At 45.2% G+C, this 26171-nt stretch overlaps 1 protein-coding gene across 1 annotated transcript in view; it reads left to right on the top strand.

The window, feature by feature from the left end:
• The window catches only part of LOC8026665 (tRNA methyltransferase 10 homolog B), a 141521-nt gene that overhangs the window by 104125 nt on the left and 11225 nt on the right, over positions 1 to 26171 (top strand). Inside the window, exons 8-9 of the mRNA XM_040220334.2 lie at positions 3520 to 3640; positions 10582 to 10689. Coding sequence (XP_040076268.1) covers positions 3520 to 3640; positions 10582 to 10689 — 229 coding nt within the window. The remainder of the gene's footprint in view (positions 1 to 3519; positions 3641 to 10581; positions 10690 to 26171) is intronic.

Below are 26171 nucleotides of genomic sequence, written 5' to 3'. Positions count from 1 at the left end.
GAGGGCCCGTTAGGGCATTATACAAGGGAGGTCAATAACACACTAATAATCATGGAAGTCAGCAATACAGATGAATCAAAGAACAACAAAATACGAGTAGTTATCAACATTGCACAATATTATTAATATTTTAACGGTATGCACTGTGAACACAAAACGGAAGAAAAAAAATTAGCAGATAGACATGTTTGTAAGTTCCAGGTAATTGATCAGTTCTTCGGCAAATCTATCAGAGTTAGTCTCGGTTACAACGCTATCGGGTAATTTATTCCAGTCCTTGATTGTCATGGGCAGATATGAATTATAAAATGATACAGTTGAACTAAAAATCGGGCGAACTTTGCGGGAGTTATCATGGCGGAGAGATATGCTGTGGGGTGGTCTTCCGACCTCTTGGTTCGTGATTGGTTCTTTGGCGTTTTAATCGGCCCATGCCGCAATTTGATTGGCTGAGGAACAACAATGAGATGCTAGGGACTAGCCACACCCTGCTTTTCTTAAGTTCTCAGTGACTATAAAGTACAAAACTCTCGAGTGGTCCTGGCAGAGACTTGAGCCCTGTTTTGTGACGCATTCCAGACGCTTGAGTGTTAGAAGACCACCACGCGATGTACTGCGAGAGTGAGAGAGTTGTCGCAAACTGCTTCACTTCTGTCATAACCAGATCCAAAATAAAATTTCCGCTGCACTTTTAAATTTCGACCACACTTCGCGCGTCACCGGTCTTCGCCATTTTCGAAGGGAGTGCCGCTGACAGCCGTTGCCAAATATGTCTTCCTGATCGTTGAGGACATCAATCATCATTGAACGAGGTACCAACGACCAGGCACGTAGCCAGGGGGGGGGGAGGGGGGGCCCATGCGGCCCGCCCCCCCCCCCCCTTCCCCGGCCGAAATCTTTCATTTTGCTGGGACCTCCTATCCCCCCTCCCCCTCATACAGCATTTGTCATGGGCAGGCCCCACCCCGAAACAAAATCCTGGCTACGTGCCTGCCAACGACTGAAGGCGCTTGCCGTTGAACCTGAACAGTGCGTAGTTTCTTAACTTTCCGTTTTGTTTGGGTTTTCGCCGAAGGTATAGAGCATGCTGCTGGTTATGACAGTCTTTGTTGGGGACTCCAGTAAAAACATGGATACACGCGGACGAAAGTTATTTTTATCAAAGCTTGGCGCTTTCGCTACATTTGTTTGTTCTTCCGAGATTTTATAGAAACTTCAGAGGGCAGGAAGCTTTGCTTTCTTGCTTTTGCACCTGGTTTCACTCGCGTACGTTTTATTTGAACTTTTTATCGAGGATCATAGCCCACTGTATATAAATCGACCACTTAGAACTTTGGTATATTACATATCTAACACCAAATATTTTTATACTTTTTTGTCGTTTTTTTTTTTTTATACCCGGAGCATTTGTTTTTGTTGTATACGTTTTTTTTAAAAATATTTTACAACTGTGCTGTACTGCTGCTGTTACGTTGCCTGCAGTCACTTTATGTTCTGCTAGTCAATATATTTGGTTTTCTTTGCATCATTTTGATTTTCCGATTGCCCTAGCTCATACGTATGGTGATGTATACGCCAAAGAACCAGAGGAATGTGCAACTTTTAAGATGCACATAGTGTTCTTTTTATTCGACAAATTCCTTCGGACGCCCGCGTGGATGTGTACGTCCGAAGACTCCGAACGCTTTAAAGATCGGGCGGCGCTTGCGCCACCTAGCCAGTGTTTTCTAATACGAGACTCGCTTCCTGATGCGGCGCCTGGTAGTGAAGGGAGGAAGCTGCATGCGACTAAGACATCGAGTCTTTTCCAAGGCTGTGCGTTAGGTTAGACCGCAATGACGTCATATCACGCTAGCTTAGGCTACGTTATTGTTGAAGCCCTTCTTGGATTGCTTTAAGCGGTATCTACACTGCTGATGCGTAATAAAAAGAAAAAGAAAGAGTCTCCAGACACTGTCTGAGACCTGTTTCTTCCTTGTATGGCAGTCGTCCTGTGACATTGTCTTGGTCGTACAAGAATGGTCTGCAGACCAACTGTTGTTCGACCCAATTCAGTCTTCGTTTTGAGAACCTCCGTCTCTGCCTTAACCTGCCTCGTGAGGGTGAGCGTATCCTAGAAAGCGCATGTCATACTGCCCCATAGGATATCAAACCTATGATAATAATAATAATAATGCTTTATTTGAATCATGCCCCAGAACGACCACTAGGTCATAGTGTGGTGGCACATAAAATGGTAGTACATGACTTAACACAATGTCTTCCACTTGTAAAAAAGAACAGACTAACATGCAATCAGGAATTAAAAAGATAAAGATTTAGCTCCCTTCTAAACACCGATATATCTGAAAAGATATCAACACGAGAGGACAGTTCATTACTACAAATCTGCATCCTTACCATCGGTGACAATTTCGATTGAATGGAGGGGCTTGTGATTAGTATATTATAAAATTTAGTGAACATAATGTGTCTTCACTCATTCTACAGAAGAAATTCTTAGCTCTGGAAGAAAAAAAAAAGAAGACATTACTGCCAGTTTTACACTGACGGTATCCATCCTTAATGTATGTCGGCTCCTCTTTTTACTCAAATTCGTTTACCCGCCTCGACTTAGCAATTTTGCCACCATTTTTACTGCCGAACTATATGGTGTTCTGTCAGCACTTGACTATATAATCAGGAGAAAAGTGATGAAAGCCATCTTTTTTTGTAGACTTTCAAAGTGTTCGTACTGCAGTATGTTCCGTTACACCAACCACGAATAAGTTGACTCAACTCGTACCGGCCGAAACCCAACAGGGACTCGCGGGTGGAAATTACATTAAATTTCGCTAGGTCCCGAGCCATGTGGGCATCGCAGGCAACGAGGCTGCAGGTAGACTAGCTGCCTCTTCAAAAAACATTTTACCATCTATTGTCCGGGAACCTTACCAAGACCTTAAAACGCCCGCAAGATTTCCCTTTTCACGGCAAGGGCAATCTAAAGGGAAGTTAGCGAAGGATAATAAGCTTCATGCTATCAAACCAGAACTTGGTGCATGGGAAACCTCATATAAAAAAATCGTTTCCAAGAGGTCGTCCTGTGCCGCTTGAGAATTAGCCGCTTCTTCCTTACTCATCAATACCTGCTAATAGGCGAGGAACCGCCAATACGCGAGCACAGTGGAGAAATTATATCTGTTCTGCATGTTCTCTTTCTTTTCCGTGGCCTTCTACGACAACACGAGACCTATTTCCCTGCGTTTTTTTATGTACAACATCCAATTTTACCCTGTCTAGGTTCTAGGGGAGCAGCCTCTCACATCATTTGAACGTATTTTAGCTTTTCTCAAAACTACAGGAATATTACACAAAATTGTAGCTGAGTTCGAACGTGCTTGAAGCGTCTCCGCAGATAATTCTGTCGTCATGTCTGCGGAGAATTCCGTGTCTTTTGGGCGATATGTGAGCAGTGTGATTGCTGCCTGAGGGTTCGTGTTCCTGACCAATACTGGGTGTTGTGTGATTGACGCGCAGCTCGTGAGCTTGGAGCGAGCCCAGTCGGAGGGAGTGCGGAGCGCCCGGCTTCCCATCGACGAGTTCCTGATGCAGAGAGCTTCCGGTGGAACTCGATGCAAGATCCTTACCGTCAATCAGGGTACGGTAATTATATATACCTCTGTACTTTTTGTAACTTTCTTGACACGTAAACGTGGCTGCGATTCTAGCTTTTTTTTCCGCCTGGGGATTTTGCGGGAAGAATTATTTTAAAAAAGGCGACATCAGAAGCCGGCTTCCATGCAAATGTATTTCTACGAGGAAGTTTCGTCCTGTAAATTTAATTAAAACGACGCTATTGCTTTCAAATAACTTTTTTTTTTTAATAAGGGGGGTGCGTTTTAGTATTTTTAGGGGAAAACATTGGATTTCTTCAAGTTGTATTTGTTTATAGCCGATTCTGACTACATGACTAAAATGAAGACTATAAACGGGCACTGACATGTCAAATCAATACATATATATCTTTATTAACCAGAAGGATTGAAAACAATGCCTGGAGTCACTACCCTCAAAATTTGCAACTTAAAAACTCAGCATTTGTGAAAAAAAAAAAGAAAAAACGATTTTTAAACGCCGAATTTGAAGTTCCCACGTGATCCACGCCAGTGCATTGACGTCTAAAATTGAGTCGTCCTGCAACTCGAGTTTATCTCACACCACCGAACCTTCCCGACCCGAAGTGTTTCCCGCGATCAACCACTCTTCTCCATGCGCGCCACCTATCGATGTGGGCAGACGATGCTCCACTTCGAGTTTGAACCTCTTTTAGGACCCTTTCAGCGATCTAAAATTTTTTTAAACGGTGTGAGGTAGAAGAGGACGGGCAGTGGACTTCTATGAGTGACGTGAGGGGTCACGTCGCTCCGGTTCCGCTTGAAAGGCTGCCCCGGCGGAGTCACAACCGAAACTACGGTACACAAACACCAAACCCAGTTGTTTTGACCGTCTAAGATTTCCTTTTCGAAGTCTGAGAAGTTGTCGGGCACCTTAAAAAATACAACTTATTACGATTCCCCAACTCGCCAATCACCCTCAGTGCTTCAGGTGCCGAGCGCCCGCATGTTTCCGAGGGAGGATAAAAAGCCAGGAGACGACATGACACAGGACTTTGATTTTCGGTATTTGAAAAAGAAGGGCCGTATTGGCGTTCGCAATTGCGTAATTTAATTTCATTTATTACACATTAAGGACCCGTTTTGGACATTACATAAAGTGGTCAGAGGGGAAAGGGGGGATTAACAAATATTAATATCATGAAATATGTGATTGAAGAGATTACTTGAATTCCTCCGGTGCGACGAGGGGGTTCCAGTCATTGATGGCTTGTGGGAGGAATGATCGGTTGAAGGCGTTCGTTGAGCCAGAAATGCGTTTGGTTGTGCAGGCATTGTTAAAGCGAGACGATGTTTGACCGGAAGATGAGAAGTAAGGTTGGGGGGGGGGTCTTAAAGGGCCACTAAAAAAAAAACAAAAAAAAAACGTTTCTTTTTTTTTTTTTTTTAGCATTCTGGTTGGGACACACACAGGGCGGTATTTTGTGAAACGGTGCCTTGACTGATGCCCATAGTTATCTTCACTATGGGCTGATGCCAACAGTAGACATTATATCGCTTATATTGTTTTTATTTTTGTCGGAGTATCTAGTCTGAATTTTCTTTATGATTTTCTTAATACAATCCAAAACTCCGCGAACCTCGTTGAAAGCCCGCGAGCGTTTCTGGTAGGTAATATTTCTTATCAACTGTGATTTTGCCTCGCAGTCTCGCGAGTCTGGTTCGTTCCACAGTTCCTTTTGACCGATGCCAACAAGGTTTTTAAGACTTGCAGTTTTTTTTTTTCTATAATATTAATTATGTGTGTGTCATGAGAAGTACGACGTTTGTTTAAGGTTCCGCAGCTAAGAATATTGACGGTACATCTAGTCAAAGAATACCCGTAATGCAAAAGAAAGTGCGTGTCACTGAGAAACAAACAAACAAGCGAATCCGTTTCGTCGGCGTACAAAAACCAACCGGTGTCTGGTGCTAGAGTGATTATTTTTGCACTCTTTGGTGCAAAAAATGGCGTATGGAATTAAACCCTAACAAATGCAAACTAATGCGCGTTTCCCGGCAAGGCGCACGCCCTTCAAAATATACACTAACCGACATTCAACTTGAATCTGTAAATTCATACCGTTATCTGGGTGTTACTATATCGTCGACATTAACCTGGAAGCCTCATATTGATATAATAATCGCCAACGCTAACCGCATGTTAGGATACTTACGACGAAACTTCAGAACGGCCCCAGTTAACTTAAAACTTCTTCTTTATAACACTCTTGTACGGTCAAAATTGGAATACGCAGCCTCTATTTGGGATCCTAACCACACGTTTCTGCATAAAGCTCTCGAACTAGTTCAAAATAACGCCGTTCGTTTCATTCTGTCTAATTATAATCGAACAGCTAGCATATCATCAATGAAATCCAGTTTATTGTTACCCTCTTTGTCATTGCGCAGAAAGTTTTTTCGACTTTGCCTGTTTCATAAAGTGTATCATCATCAGTCGCTGCGAGACCATTTCTTTACATTGCCTAGCTATTACTCTTCCCGTCTGGACCATCGGAATAAAGTTGGATTAACACGTTGCCAAACAAACACTTTTTTTTATTCATTTATCCCGCATACATCAAACGACTGGAACCACCTTCCAGCAGATATCGCAACTATACCTGATTATTCTCTTTTTCGCCAATCTTTGTCTACATTTCTGTTTGGTGAGCCAACATGAGTCATTTTATTTTGTTTATTTTTTTCCGTTAAATATATTGCTTGCCGCTTTTGCCAATGGCTGTGTGTTTTGATATTTCAATTTCTTGTTGTTTGTTTTTTATTGTTTTGTCAGTTTGTTTTATTTTGCTTTGCCCCTCCCCTCTACAATGCTTCGGCGCTTGAGGGTATGTACAATAAATAAATAAATAAATAAATAAATAAATAAATAGTCCATTATGTGGCCGAGTGCGTCATATACAGCTGTTTCCGGTTCCTGTTTGCAGTGTCAACTTAAATAGAGATGTCAATGTTCTCCAAATTCATTTCGACTATAGTGTAAAGACTTTATTCGATTCAGCTTGCGATCGCAGTTCCAACTTGAAAAGTTATTTTCCCTTGTGCGTATCCCAACAGCTTAAAGCTTTAGATTTGACATCGAACGTTGAGAGGGCGCAACACGCAGCAGGCAGACAATTACATTCACCTGGCGGCTACACCGAGAAAACACACACATGTGTTCCAGTCGGCAGCAGTGTATCTCGTTTATTCATGAGTGTTCGTCTTCCTAGAATATGGTTCCGTTCCGCTTAATCTGATGACCGTATTTACTCCGATACCTTTCCCCCATTATTTATGACCATATTCCGCGTGTCTACTTAATGCTGATTTGACGTTCAGACAAGGACTACGATCTATATGGCAGGAGCTTACCAAATGAAGAGGCCCCGAAACTGTTTACACTCGAAACTCTGGTATATTATGGATCCTGCTGGGGCCTCGGAAGCGCTATTCTCAGTGCGCAGAGAAGTTCTCTCTCGTGGGAACATTATCCGTGCTACTTCATTAGGGAACTTTTCGTAGATTGCATGACTTTACGATTTCAGCGGGAGCTCGTGCCGCCACTTTGAGCGCGGACTAAGCACGCGCCCGTCGGGCCCTCAATCCGCAGCGTTTGCTGAATTTCTTCCGTAGAGATTACAATGCTTGGCTGTACTCGTGCTCTCCGCGAAACCAAACCACGTCTCTGGTGAGCTTGGTGTGCTCATTACTGACTCCCCGTTTTCATTCTCCACCCTTCGTGGTGGAAACGAGGACAGAAAAGGGTCAGACCTAGCCTGGAATCAGGGCCGCGCCGGCCTACGTAGAGGGCGCTGCGACGAAGGGGTCCAAAAACGCATACTTAGCGTCGCGCAGGCTTTAGCGGTTTGGCCATCGATGTATACACTGCTATTTGAGCATGCGCATAGGACAGCACTTTCATAAAATCTCAACAAAAACGAAGTGTTAAAAAAAAGAGCAAAATTCTTTTTGTCATTGATTAAGAGATTGGTCGGAGAATGAAAGATCGCCAGCAATAGGCGAATGGGGGCAAGAACACAACATGCATATCTGGCTGATCGAGGCCCGTTTCGGCACGCTGAACATTTTTTTTTTTTGTTTTGCATACATATAGATTACGCTGAAATGAGGGGGCCTGCTTTCGCCGACGATTATTCGCACAGTCCGTCTAATGGGGTATCACCACTTAAATGTGTTTCGTACACTGTCATAGCGAGTTCGGAAAATCATTCGAGTGAAGGTGGTCACTCCATGCGGAGCTCAAATTTCTTGATTCTGCTCACCGTATTTTACAAGTCGCTAAAACTAACACGAATAGCTCGAGTATACTCCACGGAACAACAGTGGCGTTCTCCAGTGGAGTCGCTTTTATACGACTCCATATTGTCACTAAAGCTTGCATCTTCACTCTAGTCGGCACTGCAATAATGCTGCTGCTTGTTCGAAGTACAGAATACGCCAGCTCAGCCTTCTCTGGCGTTTTATTTTCACGCCCTACTCGGTGGGCGTCGGCACTGTCTAGGTCTGGAAGGAAAGATATTCGTGATTTTGTGGAATTCTGAAACGGCATCTAAAAAAAATAATTTAAAAAATGATTTTTTTTTCTTCTTCTTTTGGGTCTCTTTTTCTCCGTTGCTCGCCATGATCGAGTACGGTAGATCATCCTCGGCCTCCGCTTTCATCGTCTTCAGCGTACGCGCTTTTCGGAGATCTATGTCCCAGCGTCCCGACTGTTCGGTCAACCGAGCCGAGCGCTAATGATGGCGTTGTCAGTCCGCGGGCACAACCACATTTGCATCCCGGGCAATCGGAAGCGTCGGTGCTCGTATGTGAGCGCCCTTTCGAGCTGGGCTATCGATCGGTCTCGTGGAGCTGCGCTGTGCTCAGCGGTCATCCACAACTCGTGGCAATGATGAAATGTTCCTGGGAAACACATTACAGAGAACACGATACCATGCTTTCAGTGATGTAATTATGCAGGGCCTGCATTCTAAAAACAAATCTAGTCGTAAAAGAGCTCTTAGGGGCTCTTCGACTTGTCCATTTTTCGTCCTCTAAAAAGTTAGTTTAAAGCACCCCTTAAAAGGGTTCTTCGTGAAAAACCTATAAATTATAAAGGGTTCTTCGACGCTTTTTTTTTTTTTATGCGAAAGAGTTTTTTATTGCTCAGTTGCCTTTCTAGTACGCCAGGGGGCGATAGTACTTGAAGCGAAACCGTTCTTCACGAGCTAAAAGAGTTCTTGGGGTATCAAAAAATCTTTCAAGAACGTTTTTTGTTGTTGTTTTGTTTTTAGGGTGTGCGGTGCCATGTTTCAAAGACCGATTCGAGCACGGATGAGTTGTTAGTCGGATTTAAATGAATTGTTGTGAACGTTCGCTTCGCTTACGAGCTTGCAAAGAAAGCAAGCGCCGCGTCCCTGCTGTCCGTGTTTTGGCATCGCGTCGTTTTTAACTGTGTCCGTGCTCTCGCGCTCCTCCAAATATTTCCTTCGATTGGACGATAGAGTCGACCAGGGTGTAAGATAGACAGGTGGGAAAACGGCCATAGAAGCCTACCGCAGCGCCGTGACCGGATTGTGTACTCGTCTGCTTGCGGGTACCCCCGATTTGCGACAGATGGCGCTGCGGCGAGAGGAAAAAAATTGGAATTGAATTTGCATGGAACTTTATGGGAGAGCGCGCAAAAGAAACCGAAATCACGACATTCCTTCTTTGAAAATCCATTAGAAATCATCTCCGTCAGTTTAGTCGGTCGCCACCGGCCGCCCACCCGGAGTGAAAGTTCGCGGTGCTCCACATAGATGGCGCCACAGAAAAAGAGAAACCCGAGGGGGACACAATCCGGTCGCTCATTTGGCTCTCGTTTCCCCACCTGTCTATCTTACACCCTGGAGTCGACCGTTTACAGATAGTCCGCGACTAAGCGATAATTTTGCACAAAAAAAAGAAAAAAAAAAAAGAAAAACCTCCCCAGGCTTTTACCGCACGGTGTCACAATGTTAAATGACCTCAGGTGTCACACTACGTCACAGAGTCACGTGACGCTACGATGCCACGTCCCTCACACGTAGCACCTTGTCGTGCCTCACTCATCCTCAAACTCACGAGTTTGTTTTCGAGACTTACGAACTCACTCACCCTCACTTCGCATCTGAAGGTGAGGAAACTGAGTGAGTGCACCGCTAGTGGGGTTTGCCGAGGCGAGATGAGAATGAGCTCCGTTGACTGAAATCCAGAGACTGTAGGAGGAACGTGGGACGCCACGCCACCAAAGTCTCAAGTAGAGACGGATTAGACCGCAGTCATTGTGCTTATACACTATTTGTTTGCGCTTCTACACATTTAGGCACGAAGACTAACTAATTACTCGTAACCGTTTTTTCTTTGTTTTTTTTTTCCCCCACAACGCCGCGCACGATGGGGGGGAAGGGGAGGGGAGGGAAGGGGGAGGAGGAGGAAGAAGAGGGGAAAGCGGAGGCCTTGTCTTCTAGTTGGTATTGCCTGCTGGCGTCTCTCAGGCGTTTTCCCTCGAAAATTCAGCGTATCGAACGGCCTTAAACTTTAGGTTTCGTGGCATGTAATTTTGGTCCCTAAACGAAGCGTTTTAAACCCCAACCTGAGTATACATTTTGCTCTCAGTTGTAGAGAAAGAGGTTCGAATCATCCGTTACAGCTCTTCGCTTTTTTTTAAAGGAAACATAACACTGCGCGCGTATAGTATAAAATTCTAGTATAAAATAAATGTTGGAAGCGAACATTTTCGAACATAACTGTTATGTGGGAACACACATTGTGTGGAGTAAAAGACACCTGTTCGGAAATACTGTCGTTAACGAAAGAAAGCCTTGCGAAAAACAACAGTTTGAGTCTCACAAAAGTCCCGCAACAAGGATTTGGTATTGTTTACTCATTTTTATTTATTTTTTGTTTATTTTGGTTGTAGTATTCGACGCCCTGCTCAAGGTGCACGAAAGTGGAGGTGACTGGTCGAGCGCCTTGGCCGAAGTGCTTCCAAATCGTACGGGCTTCATCAAAAGGGAACCGGCAGTCGGTGAGTGCATCCTCTTTGCCTGATTCCGGCGGGTCCTACACAGTGCACAAACATTTCAAATCTATTATAGCTGTCAATTTAGGAGGCCGTGTTCCTTGTGTTTTTCGCGTCTTGCATTCTTTTATTTTCCCCTTAAAGAAAATATTTGTTAAGAGTGTTAAGGTTGGTTTCGGAACCCACCAGTCCGTCATGTTAAGTTACTCTCGGTGGGCATCGCCTTCGTTCGGTTGGTACAAAAACCTTCGACCGAAAGAGGAGGGGAAACGGACGAGAGAACTTGACATTAACGACCCGGAGCTCGAGTTGGCCGCTTCAGTAATGGGAGGTGTTGGAAAGAATGCGGGGATGAACCCACCGAGTTGGCCGCCGGGCCGTGGTCACTCGGGCAGGAAGGCTACAGGCATTCTCATCGGCGCAGTAACCTCCTCCTCAGAGAAGCTGCGCGGTGTGTCTAGACTCCGTTAAACTTCTACCAGGAAGACGACAACCTTGCAGGTCGGCTTTAAAGGGAAAGTGAACCGGTTCTGTATTTGAGAAGAAGAATAAAACATTTAATTCCTCTACATTTGGCCTCCAGTATCACGAATATCGAGATTATATTTCAGATTGATGCGCCAAGTAGCCACAGCAGCGCTTTCAAAACAGCGCCGCGTTCGGTGCGAGGAGGGGATTATGACGTACTATACAGATATCTCAACGTTTCCGCGCTTTCCGCTACTTTTCCTAAGCAGTCAAGAGCGCTGCACGCGATCCCTTACAGGTGGCAAGCGTAAGGGAGTTGAAACTTCTGGGTATGACGTCACACAGAGCGGGTGGTGGTTCGGTTTTTCTCGTATCTGTTGTTACGTTGGGGTCAAATTCGCGTGATAATAAAATTCACGGGACAAAAATACGCTAGAATTCACCTTTAACTCCTTGTTTCGAGAACCTCTTTAGTTTCCTTTTAAGGCTGGTTCACACACTTGCGACTATACTTACGGCGGAGTGTACTGTGTAGCCTTGCGATCTCTTACGACGAGAGAGCAGAAAGGCACTCTGGCGCCGTTTCTGAGGCAACCAGCTGGAGCTGCATATCACTGAGCGAAGGCCAGGCGAGGTCGGAAGACTTCGCCGCCGACTTGTTCGGGCAGCCTTGCAAGAACCCAGGCGTCGATCAGCAACAGCTTTTTTATGGGATTGCCCGATGCGGGACATAATCTCGCTGGAGGGCTGGACGCAACCACCGGGCCCAGCAGGCAAACCGAGGCACGATGCTAGACTTCGTTCACGTAGTAGTCCTTATCGCCCTCATCCCTCCCTTTACTCCCCTTCTGTGCCGTCTTGTCCGAGCCGCGAAGCCACCGACAGGGTACCCGTGTTCCCCCTTCCGTGTCTCATACGGCTCGATAAGCCTTTTGACTGACTGAATGAAGGTTTTGCGGTAGTTGCGAGATCAAATATGCGTACAATCAACGAAAATGGTCGTTTATTTATAATATTACCAACAGTTTTTTTTGTTTCTTTATGCCAATGGTGAAATAAATGATCCGTGATGTAAAACAAGATAGGAAATACCTATACGGAAATCGTAAGTGCTTCGCGGCTACCCTAGAGACGAGGGTTGAACGTAGTCCGGGGGCAACGAGCCGCGCGCATTCCAGATATCACTCCGCCGTTCCACTGCTCGGAGGTGCGAGGATGCTTCTGTTTCTGTTGGCTGACGGTGGTCTTTCTCTCGGAACATGCTTCTCCTATCGCCCGAGATGACCTCGGTGGGTTGCGATTTTTGATTTCTTTTTACCAGGGAAATCGGCCGCGTATTTCATGATTTAGGGATTTCTGGGATGCTAGAGGCAGCAAAGTGAGTTAGTTCCGTATTTAGGCGATTTCAGAAACCTTCTCAGGACACCTTGAAAGGGGAACGGAAGCGAAATGACGTGAGCGCGAACTCTCTACCCCTCGCTTCAAAGTTGGCCGGCGATAAACGCAATGCGTATCGCACTCGTGACGTGAAGAGTTCTTGCACGGCCATGGGTAATGTACTTACGAGCTTTGCCGCTTGGTGGCATCAACGCTTGACCATCTCGCCTAGTAACATCCGAGGGCAGGACGCCCTGTGGCCTATACATAGCTTGCCCGTAACGTTATTTGCGGCCATGCGGGTATTTTATGTGCCGTGAGCGTTCGGTTCACCGCGTTAGTATGACCCCGCAAAAGTAACCCTTAAAACGCGCTTCCCGTTTTTTTTTTGTGTTTTTTTTCATTTTTTTGGAAGGCTAGTTGTGATTTGTTACAAGAACGAGGAAAAAGCGCGAGGAAATATTTGAGGAATTCTCTTCGTCAGGGACAGATTCAGCGCCACTTTTCCTGAACTTCTCAACCTCGGATTTCAGCCACCTTTCAAGAGATGGCGCAAGTGCGTGTCGTCTGCTACAGCAAATGTCCTCTTTAACTGTTAGGACAATTGCTATGCTTTAAAAAAAATTACAATCATAGAAATTGATTTTAATTAGAGCGAGAAAAGCTCTAATTAAAGAATCGTTGTTTACATAGCTGACCTCTTCTCTGAAATCGGTTTTTTGCTTACAGAATCGAGCTGCAAAATAGTCCCTTGATTTGAAATTATTTTAAACAAATATGAATATGAATATAATCAAACAAGCCTTACAGAGAACCAGACCAGTTCCTCTAGCATCATACAATTGTAAAAAAATGAGATCACATGTCAGAACGCCACCTGAGAAAACTAAGAACGCGTGAAGGCAATTCTTTGAAATTTTATCACAATCAAGTGGTGTTTACAAATAAAAAAAAAATAAAAATTGATGGCGTTGCATTTTTAATATATATATCTTTTATGCTGAATTCCTATGTTTACCAGGAGCATGCCCTTAATGTCGTTGCTGCGTCAGGACGGGAAACTTAATTGACTCTTCAAGGTAGCATAAAAAGGTATCTTTTTTAATAAATATTAAAAAAATGCGAGTGTGCTCATTAGGAAAACCACGTATACACGGAACCAGACGGGTCCTTCATCTATTCAATAAATAAGAACGCGTCTGGGATGCATTACAAGTCTAGAAACTAGAAATGCTTAGAGGTATGTCTTTGGAAATATCAAAACTTGACGTTTTTGTTTTTTATTGTGCGTTAAGTTTGGAAAAATGCGTATCACATTGTGCACTAAAAGGGTGATGATGAATGGGCAATTTATTTTCAAAGAGAACAAAATACGTAATGCGCGCACAGACGCGACATTTGCACCGCAAACAGGAGCGTTAGCACAGCTGCCACCGCTATTATGTTTGGGGCCGTGGGACTGCCGCTTTAATGACGGTAGAGAGCTCTAATGTAACTGGGGCATTAGACAAAGTTACTGTTGTAAGGTATCGGGGCGCCTGCACCAAAGCCGATGAAAGCTGTGTACGCGCTCTGTTTCTCTCTTCGAAAATGCGCTAAAAGTTGTCCGTGGGTATAGCGTTTGGTTTCCAGGCGCCTGCCGTGCGAATAAAACATTACATAAAGCATTCGAGCGATCAGCTTTTCCACCTTCTCTACATGATTATCCGTACTGTTTGCAGACACTTGGCGCGAATGTGGGCATTGAGCACGCGATGCGGTTTCACCGTTCCAAATATCGATCACCGCGCGTTTCGTGTGCTCTGACGCGTGTCATTTGTGTGTGGACACTCTGTTTCCTTGTTTTCTATGGCGGCGTGTCCTTGGCGGGTGTGTCGACGACTCGCTGCCAAGCTAATGACACTGCACCCGGTACGAGTACTTTGGTCTTCTAAGCATTACTTTGAAAACACCGCTTGTTCTGCGACCGGTTTGAGAATCAGACCACACAGTCGTTAAGGGTTATCAATTGAGATTTTAAAACCCGTTGCTTCGTCGCAAATTGCGGAAACAGTTTCCGCCTCTAATAACAACTGCCTAAGAACACTGCAACTGCAGTCTCTCCCCCCCCCCCCCCCCCCCTTTCCCTTCCAGCCTAATTTCTGACGAACACAGTCATGGCGGTATTTATGTGACAACCAGCCGTTTTGTTTTCATATCTATTGGAATCCTGTTTGAACTACTGTTTAGAAAATATGATTCAAAAAGGTAAACAGTCTCATCTTACGAACCGATGTTTTATGGACGCCCGCTTTGTTAGAGTGGGGTGGTTTGAATTTTCTGCATACAATATTGGATGTTGATCGAATTTTTTCTCTTGATGTGCGCTAACGCATTGTAGCGTAATGGCAGTCGTTTGAACGAACTGTCTCGTCTAGTACTATAGATCTCAGCTGCCTTAAGGCTGGACTGCACGGATCCAAGATGCAGCAAACAACCAACGAACCTTGCCTGGTGGCACGTTCGCAGTGCGCACGGGGCAACACGTACTGTGCTGGCTTTTAACCCTTAACCAGCCTTTAACTTTCTGAACGCGAGCACTGCATCCGCGTCGACTCGGTCTTAAACAAGATCTATGAGCCGAGGAGCACTCTGGTTTGCACGCAGGCCCGAACACCGCCGCTCGGGCCGTCGTCGTGGAATAACAATGGGTGGAGCAGAGCACAAGATTTGCAGTTGTCTCCCTGTCTCTGTGCGCAACCAAACCCAATCGCATAAAAAAATAAATAAAAAAAAAAACACCAAGAATGTTGGTTTTATCGTTAATATTTGCACTTGTCTCTTTGTTTCTGTGCATAGCCAAACCCACTCGCATGGAAAAACGAAAACAAAACCAAAAACGTAGATCGCCGGTTATTTTTGTTATTGCGAGGTACGAGGCTGATTCCCGTAACGTCGTGTAGACGCGACCATAATCACTGACACGATGATAACAGCAGATAGATCTTTCTTTTGTCCCGCCTTAAGCGTGAGCTTCGTACCTTCAGTAACGCTCCAGCGTCCGGTGAGCTTCGAGCGTTCGCGCAGCCAAAGCATGACGGAAGGCAAGAAGCGAGTGCTGGAGTTCGAGCATCCACAAGAGACGCACTGTCGTTCTAATCCTGTCGGGGATTATAACACTACCCAATTCCCCTCATGTTATTATTATTATTTTTTTATATTGTATCTCTTTATTGCCTTCAAGACGTCTATTGCACGCTTCCTAAATTATGATCAAAAACGTTTCGCACAAAGTAAAATAACGAAAAAAAGAAAAAAAAAACGTGGGTTTTATACTTTTTTACAAGTGCCCATGCAGCGCTACTCTGGTGCCAAATCCTTTCCCGACGGCTTAAAGATAGGCCGTCGATCTGCTCATGATTCATATTTGAAGAGTTTCAAAACTAGCCGCCCCTTCGCCCTGAAAGCCGAGACTATCAATTCTGGAGCTATTACTCTTTTCGCCAACGGAAAAAAAGAAAAGAAATAAAATAGTCGAGCGGTATGCATACACCATACGTCTGTGGATACCCCTGCAAAGGAGCCATTTCGTGGTTCCAAAAAGGGAGGGCCCAAGTAAAGGCACTCTCGAATGACCAAAGTACAAAATCACTCGCCTGGATTCAATGTTAAACGCTTCGGCAGACTCAGATCAAAGACCATCTTTTGTTATAGGCTGTAAACGTTGTGTAGTTTTTTTTTTTTTTTTTTTTTTTTTTTTAGATTTGCCATAATGAGGACTACTTTCCAGCGGCCTCTTGCTAATAGAGCTCTGGAGGAGCAAGATTAATGACGTTCTACTCTGATGGGAAGAAATGGCAGACCTGCTGGCGGCTTCTTGTGAGGAAAAAGAGAGAAAAAAAGACTTTCCGTTAAGAACAACGAATATTTTAGTAAGTGTGGTCAACTTTGAAAGAGATTCGACGCGTAATTTTGAGGACTTTGAGCCCTCGAAGTTTTCCATGTTTTGACTTTACGACGCCAGGGCCTATCATTTATTGACGTTTCCCGTGCTCGGTTTCACGTTTCTTTTTGTTTTTGGGTCAGGTCGCTTTATTACAGCAGGTGCACGGAGCTCTCATTTTGCTTTTGCATTCCTTCGTTTAGGACGTTGTTTGACGTCCTAAACGAAGGTCTTTATTAACCTAAACAAGGTCTTAATTAACCTTGTTTATTTAACTCCTCGTGAGTGTATCGTGCCTTATCATGCTACTCGGTTTATCGTGCAGCTTCATGTAATCAGTGCTGCCCTTTCCCTGATCTTATATAAGGCACACGAATAGACCTTCACACGCTGTTGTGGTCCCCATGACGAACGCGTTGGTCTGTCGTTCTTCTTGTCAACCTAGAACCGGCTAATGCAGGGTATACGTTAGCACAAGCGTGGCTTTTGCACAATTCAATCTATTTCGACATTTTATTAATTCTTTTTTTTTATCAAAACGTATTTCTATTTATACAGTTAGGCAGGATCTTCTCCTGGGTCGACCCATGTGTCTTTCCTGGCTGCCCTTGTTACTTGTACACATAGATATGACTGCCGTAGCTCGAAATTTATCACGTTTAAGAAGACGCGCTGCTCGTGCAGTCATTTACTATGTGCCAAAAAGTATAAAAAAAGAAACAAACAAAGTGCTCTAAGTTCGTCTGCTTCTTTTGCGAGGTTTGTGGAGACGTCGGAACGCCGATCTCTGATTGGCTCTGGTTGAAGGATAGTGGGCAAACCTCAAGGCAGCATGCTTTGAGGTCTACCCCTTCTCCTTCAATCAGAGCCAATCAGAGCTCCTCCTTCTGGTACGTTACCACGAAGCTTGCAAAAGAAGCAGACGACCTTGCGCACCGCATAGACAGAGGCGTCATTTACAAACAGGTCAGAGTTTGCCCACACCAGGTGGGGGCACTGCGCATGCGCCGTGGCGACGGCAGCGCCACCGCAGCGGTGTCACGTCAGAGCTGCGTATTAGTGCACTGTTCAGTCAAAAGCCAGTCGAGCACGCAATGGCTTCCAGTGGCTGCCTGCATCTTTTGGCCACCGACATATCACTGAAACCGCGAATTTTTGTTTGTTTGGGAGGACGTAAGATGCTTCGCGTGCCTCAAATCTTTCTAAAGTAAACTTATTCAGTGGCTTTCCGATGATGCCCAGGGTACTTATAATTCAAAGTACGCTTTCATATTTAGTAAATAAAATTGTTAATTAATAATAAATTATTATTCATATAGTTACTCCGAGCACAACGCATCGTTTTTGTTCGTTCAAAAGCTGTTCTTTCAAAAGAAACAGAAGTTGGTAATAATGGAGAAAAAATGTTTTAAAAGTTTATTTCTTGAAAATAAAATGTGCGGGAGGCGTATAAATTCCGAAACTTCTCGAACTATGTCAAATTAAACGACAAATAAGAAAAATTCCGAATATAGAAAATGTGCGCCACACCGACGACGGCTATTACTTCTGAAAGTTAGTGTACTCTAACATTGGTCTATTTTCGGTTCGTCGAAGTGAGTGTCCGTGACATGTGCCATTTTCAACGAAGGAATGCTTATAATGGCGAAGCACAAATAGTACACGTCACATCTCCAGCGGAATCTTTTTTTTTTTTCTTGTGTTCTAACTTGGTTTTGTCATAGGCTTGATTGCAGTTCCTTCATATTTAGGGTCTTTGTGCGGCTTGTTCGCAACATAAAACGTGCACTCCTGTTCAGGACAGCCTTGGAAATTACAGTTATGCTTAGCGACATTCAGTTGTTAAGCGATCCCTATAAGATAATTTAAGGTGCCCCCAGGGCTCTTGAGGTCTAAGAAATAGGTCACAATGCAGTTGAATTATGCAAATAATGCCACGTTTGTTAAGAAGATTGACGCAAGCAGTTAGCAATGTTAGACAAGTGCAACCACCGTTCCCAGGACTATTTTTGACAGCCCAAAGCCTTGTGATAAAGCTTAGACCGACCTTGAAACCGAAACTAGCGTTCTTCAGTTATCCATGAAATTGTGGAACACAATTCTCCGCACTAAATTTAATTTCTTGACGGCGCTTAGAAACCATCGATCATCGGTGCTCGGTGGTCCATGGGCGCGATCAGGAAAGAGTTAACCCATTTTTCTGCGGCATGAGTGGTTTTATCAGAAAATGCAAAATTGACGATAATGCAGTTAATGTGAAAGTGCAGGCAAACTGGACAAGAACGACGAAAATATTCCGTGGAGAAGGGGAGCAAGGGGGACAAAAAACAAAAATCGAGCTGTGAAAACAGCTCGATTTAAGTAACCGCCTGCTTTATGTTAAGATGTTAAAGTAGGTTGTTTCTTTTAATATATGTTATAAGCCCAAAGGTGCACAAACTAACTTTTTGCGACAGCTTATTGCGCTGTCCAAGTGCTTATGAAGCTCTAACCTCGGAGCCGTGCTTTCCAACGTTTTTGAAGTCGAACGGCCATTCAAAAGGACTTATGTATATGGGAGAGAAACGCTTATTTTTTATTTCGTTCCGAATGAAGGGGCTCGAAGAACGTCTAAGATTTTGAGCCTTTTTTTTTTTTTTTTTAGAAATGTAGGAGAGACGGAAAAAGAAGAGAGAGAGATATATACAAAATAAATGGTAGTTTTGGAGAGAATGACAGCCTGAAAAACGAGATATGTAAGGAATAAGCTGTATTATAAATGGGACATATGAATATTTCTAGAAGACTCTCATCTTGCAGTTATTCGTTTATTTGACTCCGATTTTACGTGGACCTTGTTTTCTTGGAAGTTATTTGTTTGCTTTCAATGCAATTCCTTTTAACCCGCTTTCCAACGGTGTGTGTCAGTGAGGATGTTTAGTAGCTTTGTGCTCTTGTGTGAGCGCATTTTCGTTTCTTTCATATATGAAAAAACTGGCACTTAGATAGAGCGATATTTTTGGCGTTGGTTGAGATTCAAATGCTTTTGGATTAGGGCGGATGAAATGCGCCGTCTAGTGTTTGCGTAGCGCATAAATATAAATCCTCTTGGGGCAGCCTAATTTTTTTTTATTTTACCTTTCCGAGGTTGGATTAGGAGAAATAAGGGTTCTCCCACCTTTTTTGTTTGTGTCGATCCTTTTTACAAGGGCGCCACCATCTTGAATCGTCGTCACTTCCAGTATGGGCGAAAACATTGTTTTGCCGTCGCCACGCCAATCGAAGACATTTAGGATAGAAGCGTAACCGTCACAGATTCTCGTGTTGCCTCCCCTCTATTCTTTTACCATATACAGGCTGAAACGTTTTATTATTTTTTCGCTGCTCATACTGGATCCGCCTATTAGGTGGTTGGGGACGAGAGGACACAAAAAATGTCTATAGTAAACCTTTACAGTGGATGGGAAAGAGAATTTAGATAATCTAGACCTTGTGGATGTTAAAAGAAGAATTTTGTGAAAACCTGGAGCTTTTCGTAGAACGTATAGACCGACACGCGGGCTTGACGTCACGGAGCTGTAGCGGCGCTGCGATCGCGCCGGATCCGGGAGGTGTGGGCAGAAGGGCGCGCGTTTTGCATGGGCGTCCTAGCATTTCAGCATGAGGCAAAGCTGTGTAAGCAGCGTACTTACGCTGCTTATTTCGACTAACGTGTAGTTGCAGTTACGTTACTCGTTATATATTCTTCCCAAGACCTGAAAAAAAGTATGTTTTTTTTTTCGGGCTTTCACACTTTGTGTTATCTTGAGCCCACACGCAGCCTACGCTACACGCTCACCGGATCAATCGACATCGTCAAAAGCAGACCATCATGGTGTCCGTCATGTTTCTGTACGTATTCTATCATCGCTGAACCAATCATAAACAAGAAATACCGAGTGACTCGCGCTTTCGACGCTGCTTGATTGGTCCCCTTAGCTTGTAGCTTTGGCTGTGTCTGGACTTAAGCTGAAACCATGTATAGGTGCCAAGTTATTAATTATTGCACTACATTGCACTTAGCTTCAAAATTTTGCTTTTCTTTTCCCCATGCAAAAAGTCCCACTTTTGAAAATTGCCAACGCCTACGCCCTTTGTCCCAGTGTCGAAAAACTCTGTCGAAAAGAAAAAAAAAAGAGAAAAAGACAACATAAAAAACAACAACAACACTGTTACCGTCAATTTATAAATAAAAAAGTAATGCAAAAGTAGTGTGCGTTACATTTTAACGGTAACGCTTTCCTGTTATTTTGAGGTAACGTAGGTCGGTGACGTGTTTCTTTTATTTGCAAGTTACGAGTAACGTATTTCGTTACTTTTTTCGGTAACGCCTACAACACTGCTCGCTACGCCCGTGCTACCAAGCGGAAGGAGACTGGTGGGAGAACGGCAAAAGCGTTACCGCTTGTCGTGCCTTGTGGTCACGAGGGTAAGAAAAATATCATACCTTGACTCGAAGGACGCTGTATGTATTCAATCAATTAATAAATACACTTCGGCAGACCCACAGTCTGCTGATCCACTGTGCTGATCCCGCCGACAGCGGGGAAGGCGGCTCGAAGTAATTGTAAGCCTCGAGTGACCTATTCGCCTGCACCGTGTCGGCCGTGAACTAGTTCGGCGAAAAAAACTAAATAAAGGACGAAGTGAGCCATCGACGTCGGTGGCAGCAACTTGATATCGGAACTCCAGCAGTCCTTGTTTACGGCGTACGGATCGTCGAAGGCGACGCCGTCCACGCACAGTTCGTCTCGATACCGCTGCTGTTCAGGCTCGGGCAGCGAGCTTAAATAGTCGGGCATAACATACGACATACGTTGACAAGAAATACGGCGCACTAATAAAGCTAGGAGCGTCTCTACAACGTCGACAACAAGCGCATGCCACACAACACAATGGGGAAAACACGGAGAGACGCCGCCAGACGGCAGACGCGTCCGTCCTGGCGTGGCCGCGTGCTTAGCATCACGCTCGTTGTGAGAGACTGCGAAACGCGCTGGCGGCCACGCTGACGCAAGGCAGGCGGCGCTGTGTGGATCCACTAGTGATGACGTCAGAGATGGAAAGGCCTTGTCTTCTAGGTGGTACCGTATGGACTCGTCAGACACAGAGCGCGGAACATGGGGACCGGCCAGAAGTTACAGTATTGGTCGGATATTTTCTATTTCGTTGAAGCTCGTGGCGAGCTTGTGTATTTGTTAGAGAATGTCTTGTATGCGACGTAATTTGGTTAACCGCTTTCGTGGAATGGAAAATTAATGCCGCGGGGTCAGGCCGGCGCAGCCGTAGCCTTGGCTAGTGTAACACGCTTCGGGCGTCCGAGCGAGCGAAGAAGCCGGAAAAAGAGCGACCGATGAGCGAGAAAAAAAAAGGAAAGTAGGGTGACGTCACGACGACGTAAATATGTTAATAGCCCACTCCGGCCACTAGGACGGGAACAGTTGTTAACTGCCATGCTTCCTCGGGGCGATCTTTCTGCGCTGAAGTGTAGGGATTTTGTTTCCGCCGCCTCAAAACTTAGCGTTGCAATCGCCCCCTCTACTGCTGCCGGGCCGCCCCTAATCGCCCCTAGATGGCGCAAGTTGTACTGTCGCATCCGGGACGCCTCTTTCGGAAGTCGATACGGGGCAGAGCAAGGGGACAGAGTAGTAGTTGGACGTCTCTGACGTCACGTCCGGTTTTCGTTGAAATAGAGCTATTTGTACCTATTTCGTTACCTTGACGCCCTTGACATTTTCACCTCTTCACTTCGCGCACTCCTTCGGAGTATGCTCCCAGCTCATTCTTCCGAAGTCAACAAAACTGTCATAGTTGGTAAAAAACGGCCCGTGCCAGTCGTTTTCAAAGCGACGTAGATGGAAACAAATCGCCGCGGCGTTTTTCGCGGCCTCGGAGATGCGCAGGAGCGAGCCGACGTTGAAAAGGATACGTTTCAACTACGAGAGCAACGAAAGTGTCAGGAAGAGCTGCGTAAATACCTGTGCGCACTCGGAGCGGACGCGCGCGTTTGAGCGAAGTGCTTCGGGACCGATCCTTTACGATTACCACTCGATACTGACGTGACACTCGGCAAAGAAAGGTGAGACCGGCATTGGTACAGTCGCCTGAATAAAAATGGCGTACTACCGTGTTGCGAAGGTAATCCAGACAACGTTTTTTTTCAGTTCCATATCACACAAAACAAGGAGATATAATCGATGAGAGTCCCTTTTCGACGGCAGCGTTCGTCACCGCCGCCTCGGAAAACAAGGAGATGGCAAGGGAAAGAGATTGACTTTCTAATCTAAAATTGAGGTCAGCGATCAAACTGTAATACGGGAAGGGGGAGGGTCCACAAGAGTCGCGCGGGCGCGTATTCCATTCAGCAAGCCAGCCGGTCGTGGGCAGACGGTCGTGGCCAAAGATCGTTGGAGCAACGCATCTCCGAGTCGGAGTGCCTCCTAGGCTTAAATTCTGCCGAGCTCGCTAGGTCGGTGTCATCGTTGCCGTTGTAGCTTTTCCTGAGTGTTTGTGGATCCAGCGTTCGTGTTCGTCGTATTTTAGAGTACTTCCTTCTTTTTTCTTGCTGCTTGAAGTCGGGACCCGCGAGAAGAGCACGTAGAAATATAAATGTCCGTTGGTCGTCGCGACCAATTAACTGAGCGACGTTGTCGGTCATGTTGATTTGATTGTAGAAAGACGGCTCCGGAGCTGTTGTCGTACGTACATTTTTGGCGTAAAATCGTTTTGTGAATCTGGCCTTTGTTCTTTAGCGCATGGCTCTGCAGCAATACCACGCCGCAACCGCCGCCTCTTCCAGACCGAGCACTGGACACAATGACACAACAACCTGCAACAGGCTCTCCACGAAACGAAAAAAAAAAAAAAAAACTTTAAAAATAAAATTTAGTTTCGCTTGTTTTTACGTTTCCGGCAGTGACGTCTCGGACGTCTCTGCCCCGTACCCACCTCCGAATAAGGCGTCCCGTCGCGTCCTAGGCAGCCGGTTCGCCGCCGCTAGAAAGGCAACTGGGCGATGAAGAACGCCTTCGCAAAAAAGGAGCTTAAGAAAAAAAACAAAAAAAAAAAAAACCCTACTAATTTTTTACACAAAAAAAACAACAAAAACAACAACATCATAAAAAAAAAGAGAGAGAAACTTTCTATAGTAAAAAATAGAGACAAGCCGAACAGCCCCTAAGTGTTTTGTTCGACCATACTCATTTAGAGTCTACGGTGCCCGTCTGCTAAACGCGCACCCTCGGATTGGTGCAACAACCGACAGATGGCGGCAGCGGCGGCTTACGGCTCTTAAGGCAACTCAGAAGCAGCCCGGTCGCGCCAAAAGCAGACAGCTTTTTGGAATCATAAACGGCGCTCGTTTTCTCTGTGGTTTTAGGGTCAGTGCGTGACTTTCTTCTCGTTCCTAATAAAACATTAAAGGGACTTTTGGCGCTTTTACCGCGACCGGGCGGCTGCTGAGCTGCCGTAGGCTAAAAAGCCTAGATTGTAGCGAGGTTCCATCGCAAAACCATGGGAAGCGTTGGCGGCTTGATGGCGTACGCCTCCGGCGGAGATTGATCACGAGTGCGCATGCGATACGTTTTTGCGTGAGAAAGGAGGAAAGCAGGCGGAAAGGCGGAACCGCTCGCAGGCGAACGAGGCGTTCGTCACCTCCTCGCAGATCAAATTGCAAACGCGGCCCACAAACCACGTAACCCCGATGGAGCAGTTGGAAACGCTTTTTAATAAGGCTCTTTAGGAAGTTGCCGGGACCGCTGCCGCCATCTGTCGGTTGTTGTGCCAGTCAGAAGTAGTTGCGTGGTTAGCGAACAGGCGCCGCATACGTGACGAAAACCATTTATCGTTTTTGGTTTTCGCTTTTTACTCGAGTAAGTTCGTCTTTGAAATATTGGTGCGATGCTTCCACCAGCTTCAGGCACTTCTGTGGTAAATCAAAGGGCAACGCGTTACCAAGCTGAGTTCTGGGGTCCCTTCAGAGGCTTTACCCCGATTCGGGACCCGGCTGTAATGTCACGTATTAGCCCCGAGAAGTTCGCGTGGCGCCACCTTACGGCGAAGCGGGGTGACGTCACGGCGAGGAGAGAATTTTTCCCCGAGTCGCCGCGCTCGCCTTGAGGAGGCTGTGACGGCGCTAGCTGTCGGCGCGCTCGTTTCTATTTAATTTTTTTGTGCGTGTTTTTCGTAGGAAGTGTAAATTTTTATATGTACCTTTATTGAGGTATGGCCTTTTGTTACAGGCGAAACTTCAAGCAACATTTTTAAGCATGGTTGACAGGGCAGGGAACGCATGAATCACAGCTGGTATATGAAAGTAAAGTATGGCCCCAATTGCAGGAGCAGGAGCATTACTATAGATTTACATCTCACACAATAAATGCTGCTGATGGTCTGAATGAACTGGCAAGTTATGTATACTATATTTTTTTGTATCTCTGTTTTCAAACAAGATCACCGAAGCAGAAAAGCTGCATGCTGCTCGAGCAACATGCTAAATACAGTCTGGGCCATGGGGAGAGGATCAGAAGTAAGACAGCCCAAGTGCAGGGGCAAAGTAAAAAAACAAGGAACATTTATTTTATACATTGCTCGCATTTGACCTTTGCTGGATTCGGATAGTATTTCATTGGTCTACACGGCTGGTATCTGTGGACTTGTTTATATCAACCCTCAACTAATTTATAACAAACTTAAGCGAAGGTGTCTAGCTCGTTATTAGTCCCTTAAGCCCTAATATTGATATTTTACTTAAATCGAAATGTCCTGAAGCTAAAATACCAGAAGCTTTTCTCACGCAGACTGCCGCCCTTCACAGGTTCCACATTTTATCCTACTAATGCTGTATCTACCACTGGACAAACGTTCGAATGTTTGTTTTTACTCCTGTTTTCCTCTGTTGTCAGAAAGTCCAGCTCTAGGAAGCTTGGAGGCCGAGGGAGCTTTTGGGGACCTGCAGCAGTGTCTCTTAATTGGAAATGACAATTCAGACTAAACGGTGTATTTTCCGAACACCCAAGACTGGAATAAAGAATGTCAGAGAAACAGTATAAACATTCCAAATTACGGCACTATGGCTGTGCATTATTTTGGGCAGTTCAATACATATCATACAGGCAACTGCGGGCAATTCGGCCGTTTTTGCTGCTACCATGCAAACTAATTTCCAGTAATTGTGCAGCTTCTAAGAAATATGCCTGCATACGTGTATAAACTATATAATTAATTCACGAAGAAGCTACATTTATGTAAAACGCAAGCAGAGTGGCAGCGCAGAGTCGGGGTCGCGAGCTAATTTGCCGACCACCCAAAGGCCCATGATATAAATGCCACTTTAAATGCCTTGAAAGCGGGATGTAATATCGTCCTAAATCAGGAACATGCAAGAAACAGAATTGCGGCGTCTGAAAAACTTGCGCCACCGCTTCACCGATCCCTCGCGAGATTGCCTTGTGTCTTGTGGACGGACGGGAAGGTTCATCGGCAGAATTGCCTCCACCGATTGCTTTCGGGATTTGTAACCCAATTTTAAAAATAAAAGGGACAAGCAAACTTATAAAATGTACGGAAGCACGTCAATATCGGCCTAACTCAACGTCTTGTACACCGGGTAAAGGAAGTCCAGCTCCTCGAAGAGCTTGCGGCAGACAACACAAAACCAGGAAACCGGCGCTGGTAAGCGAGCCGCTGCAAGATCGCGGAGCGG

Source organism: Ixodes scapularis, unplaced genomic scaffold (genome assembly GCF_016920785.2).
Source record: "Ixodes scapularis isolate PalLabHiFi unplaced genomic scaffold, ASM1692078v2 PGA_scaffold3__209_contigs__length_174095766, whole genome shotgun sequence".
In the NCBI taxonomy this organism is placed as follows: domain Eukaryota; kingdom Metazoa; phylum Arthropoda; class Arachnida; order Ixodida; family Ixodidae; genus Ixodes; species Ixodes scapularis.
This window is presented reverse-complemented; position numbering and strand designations above follow the sequence as displayed.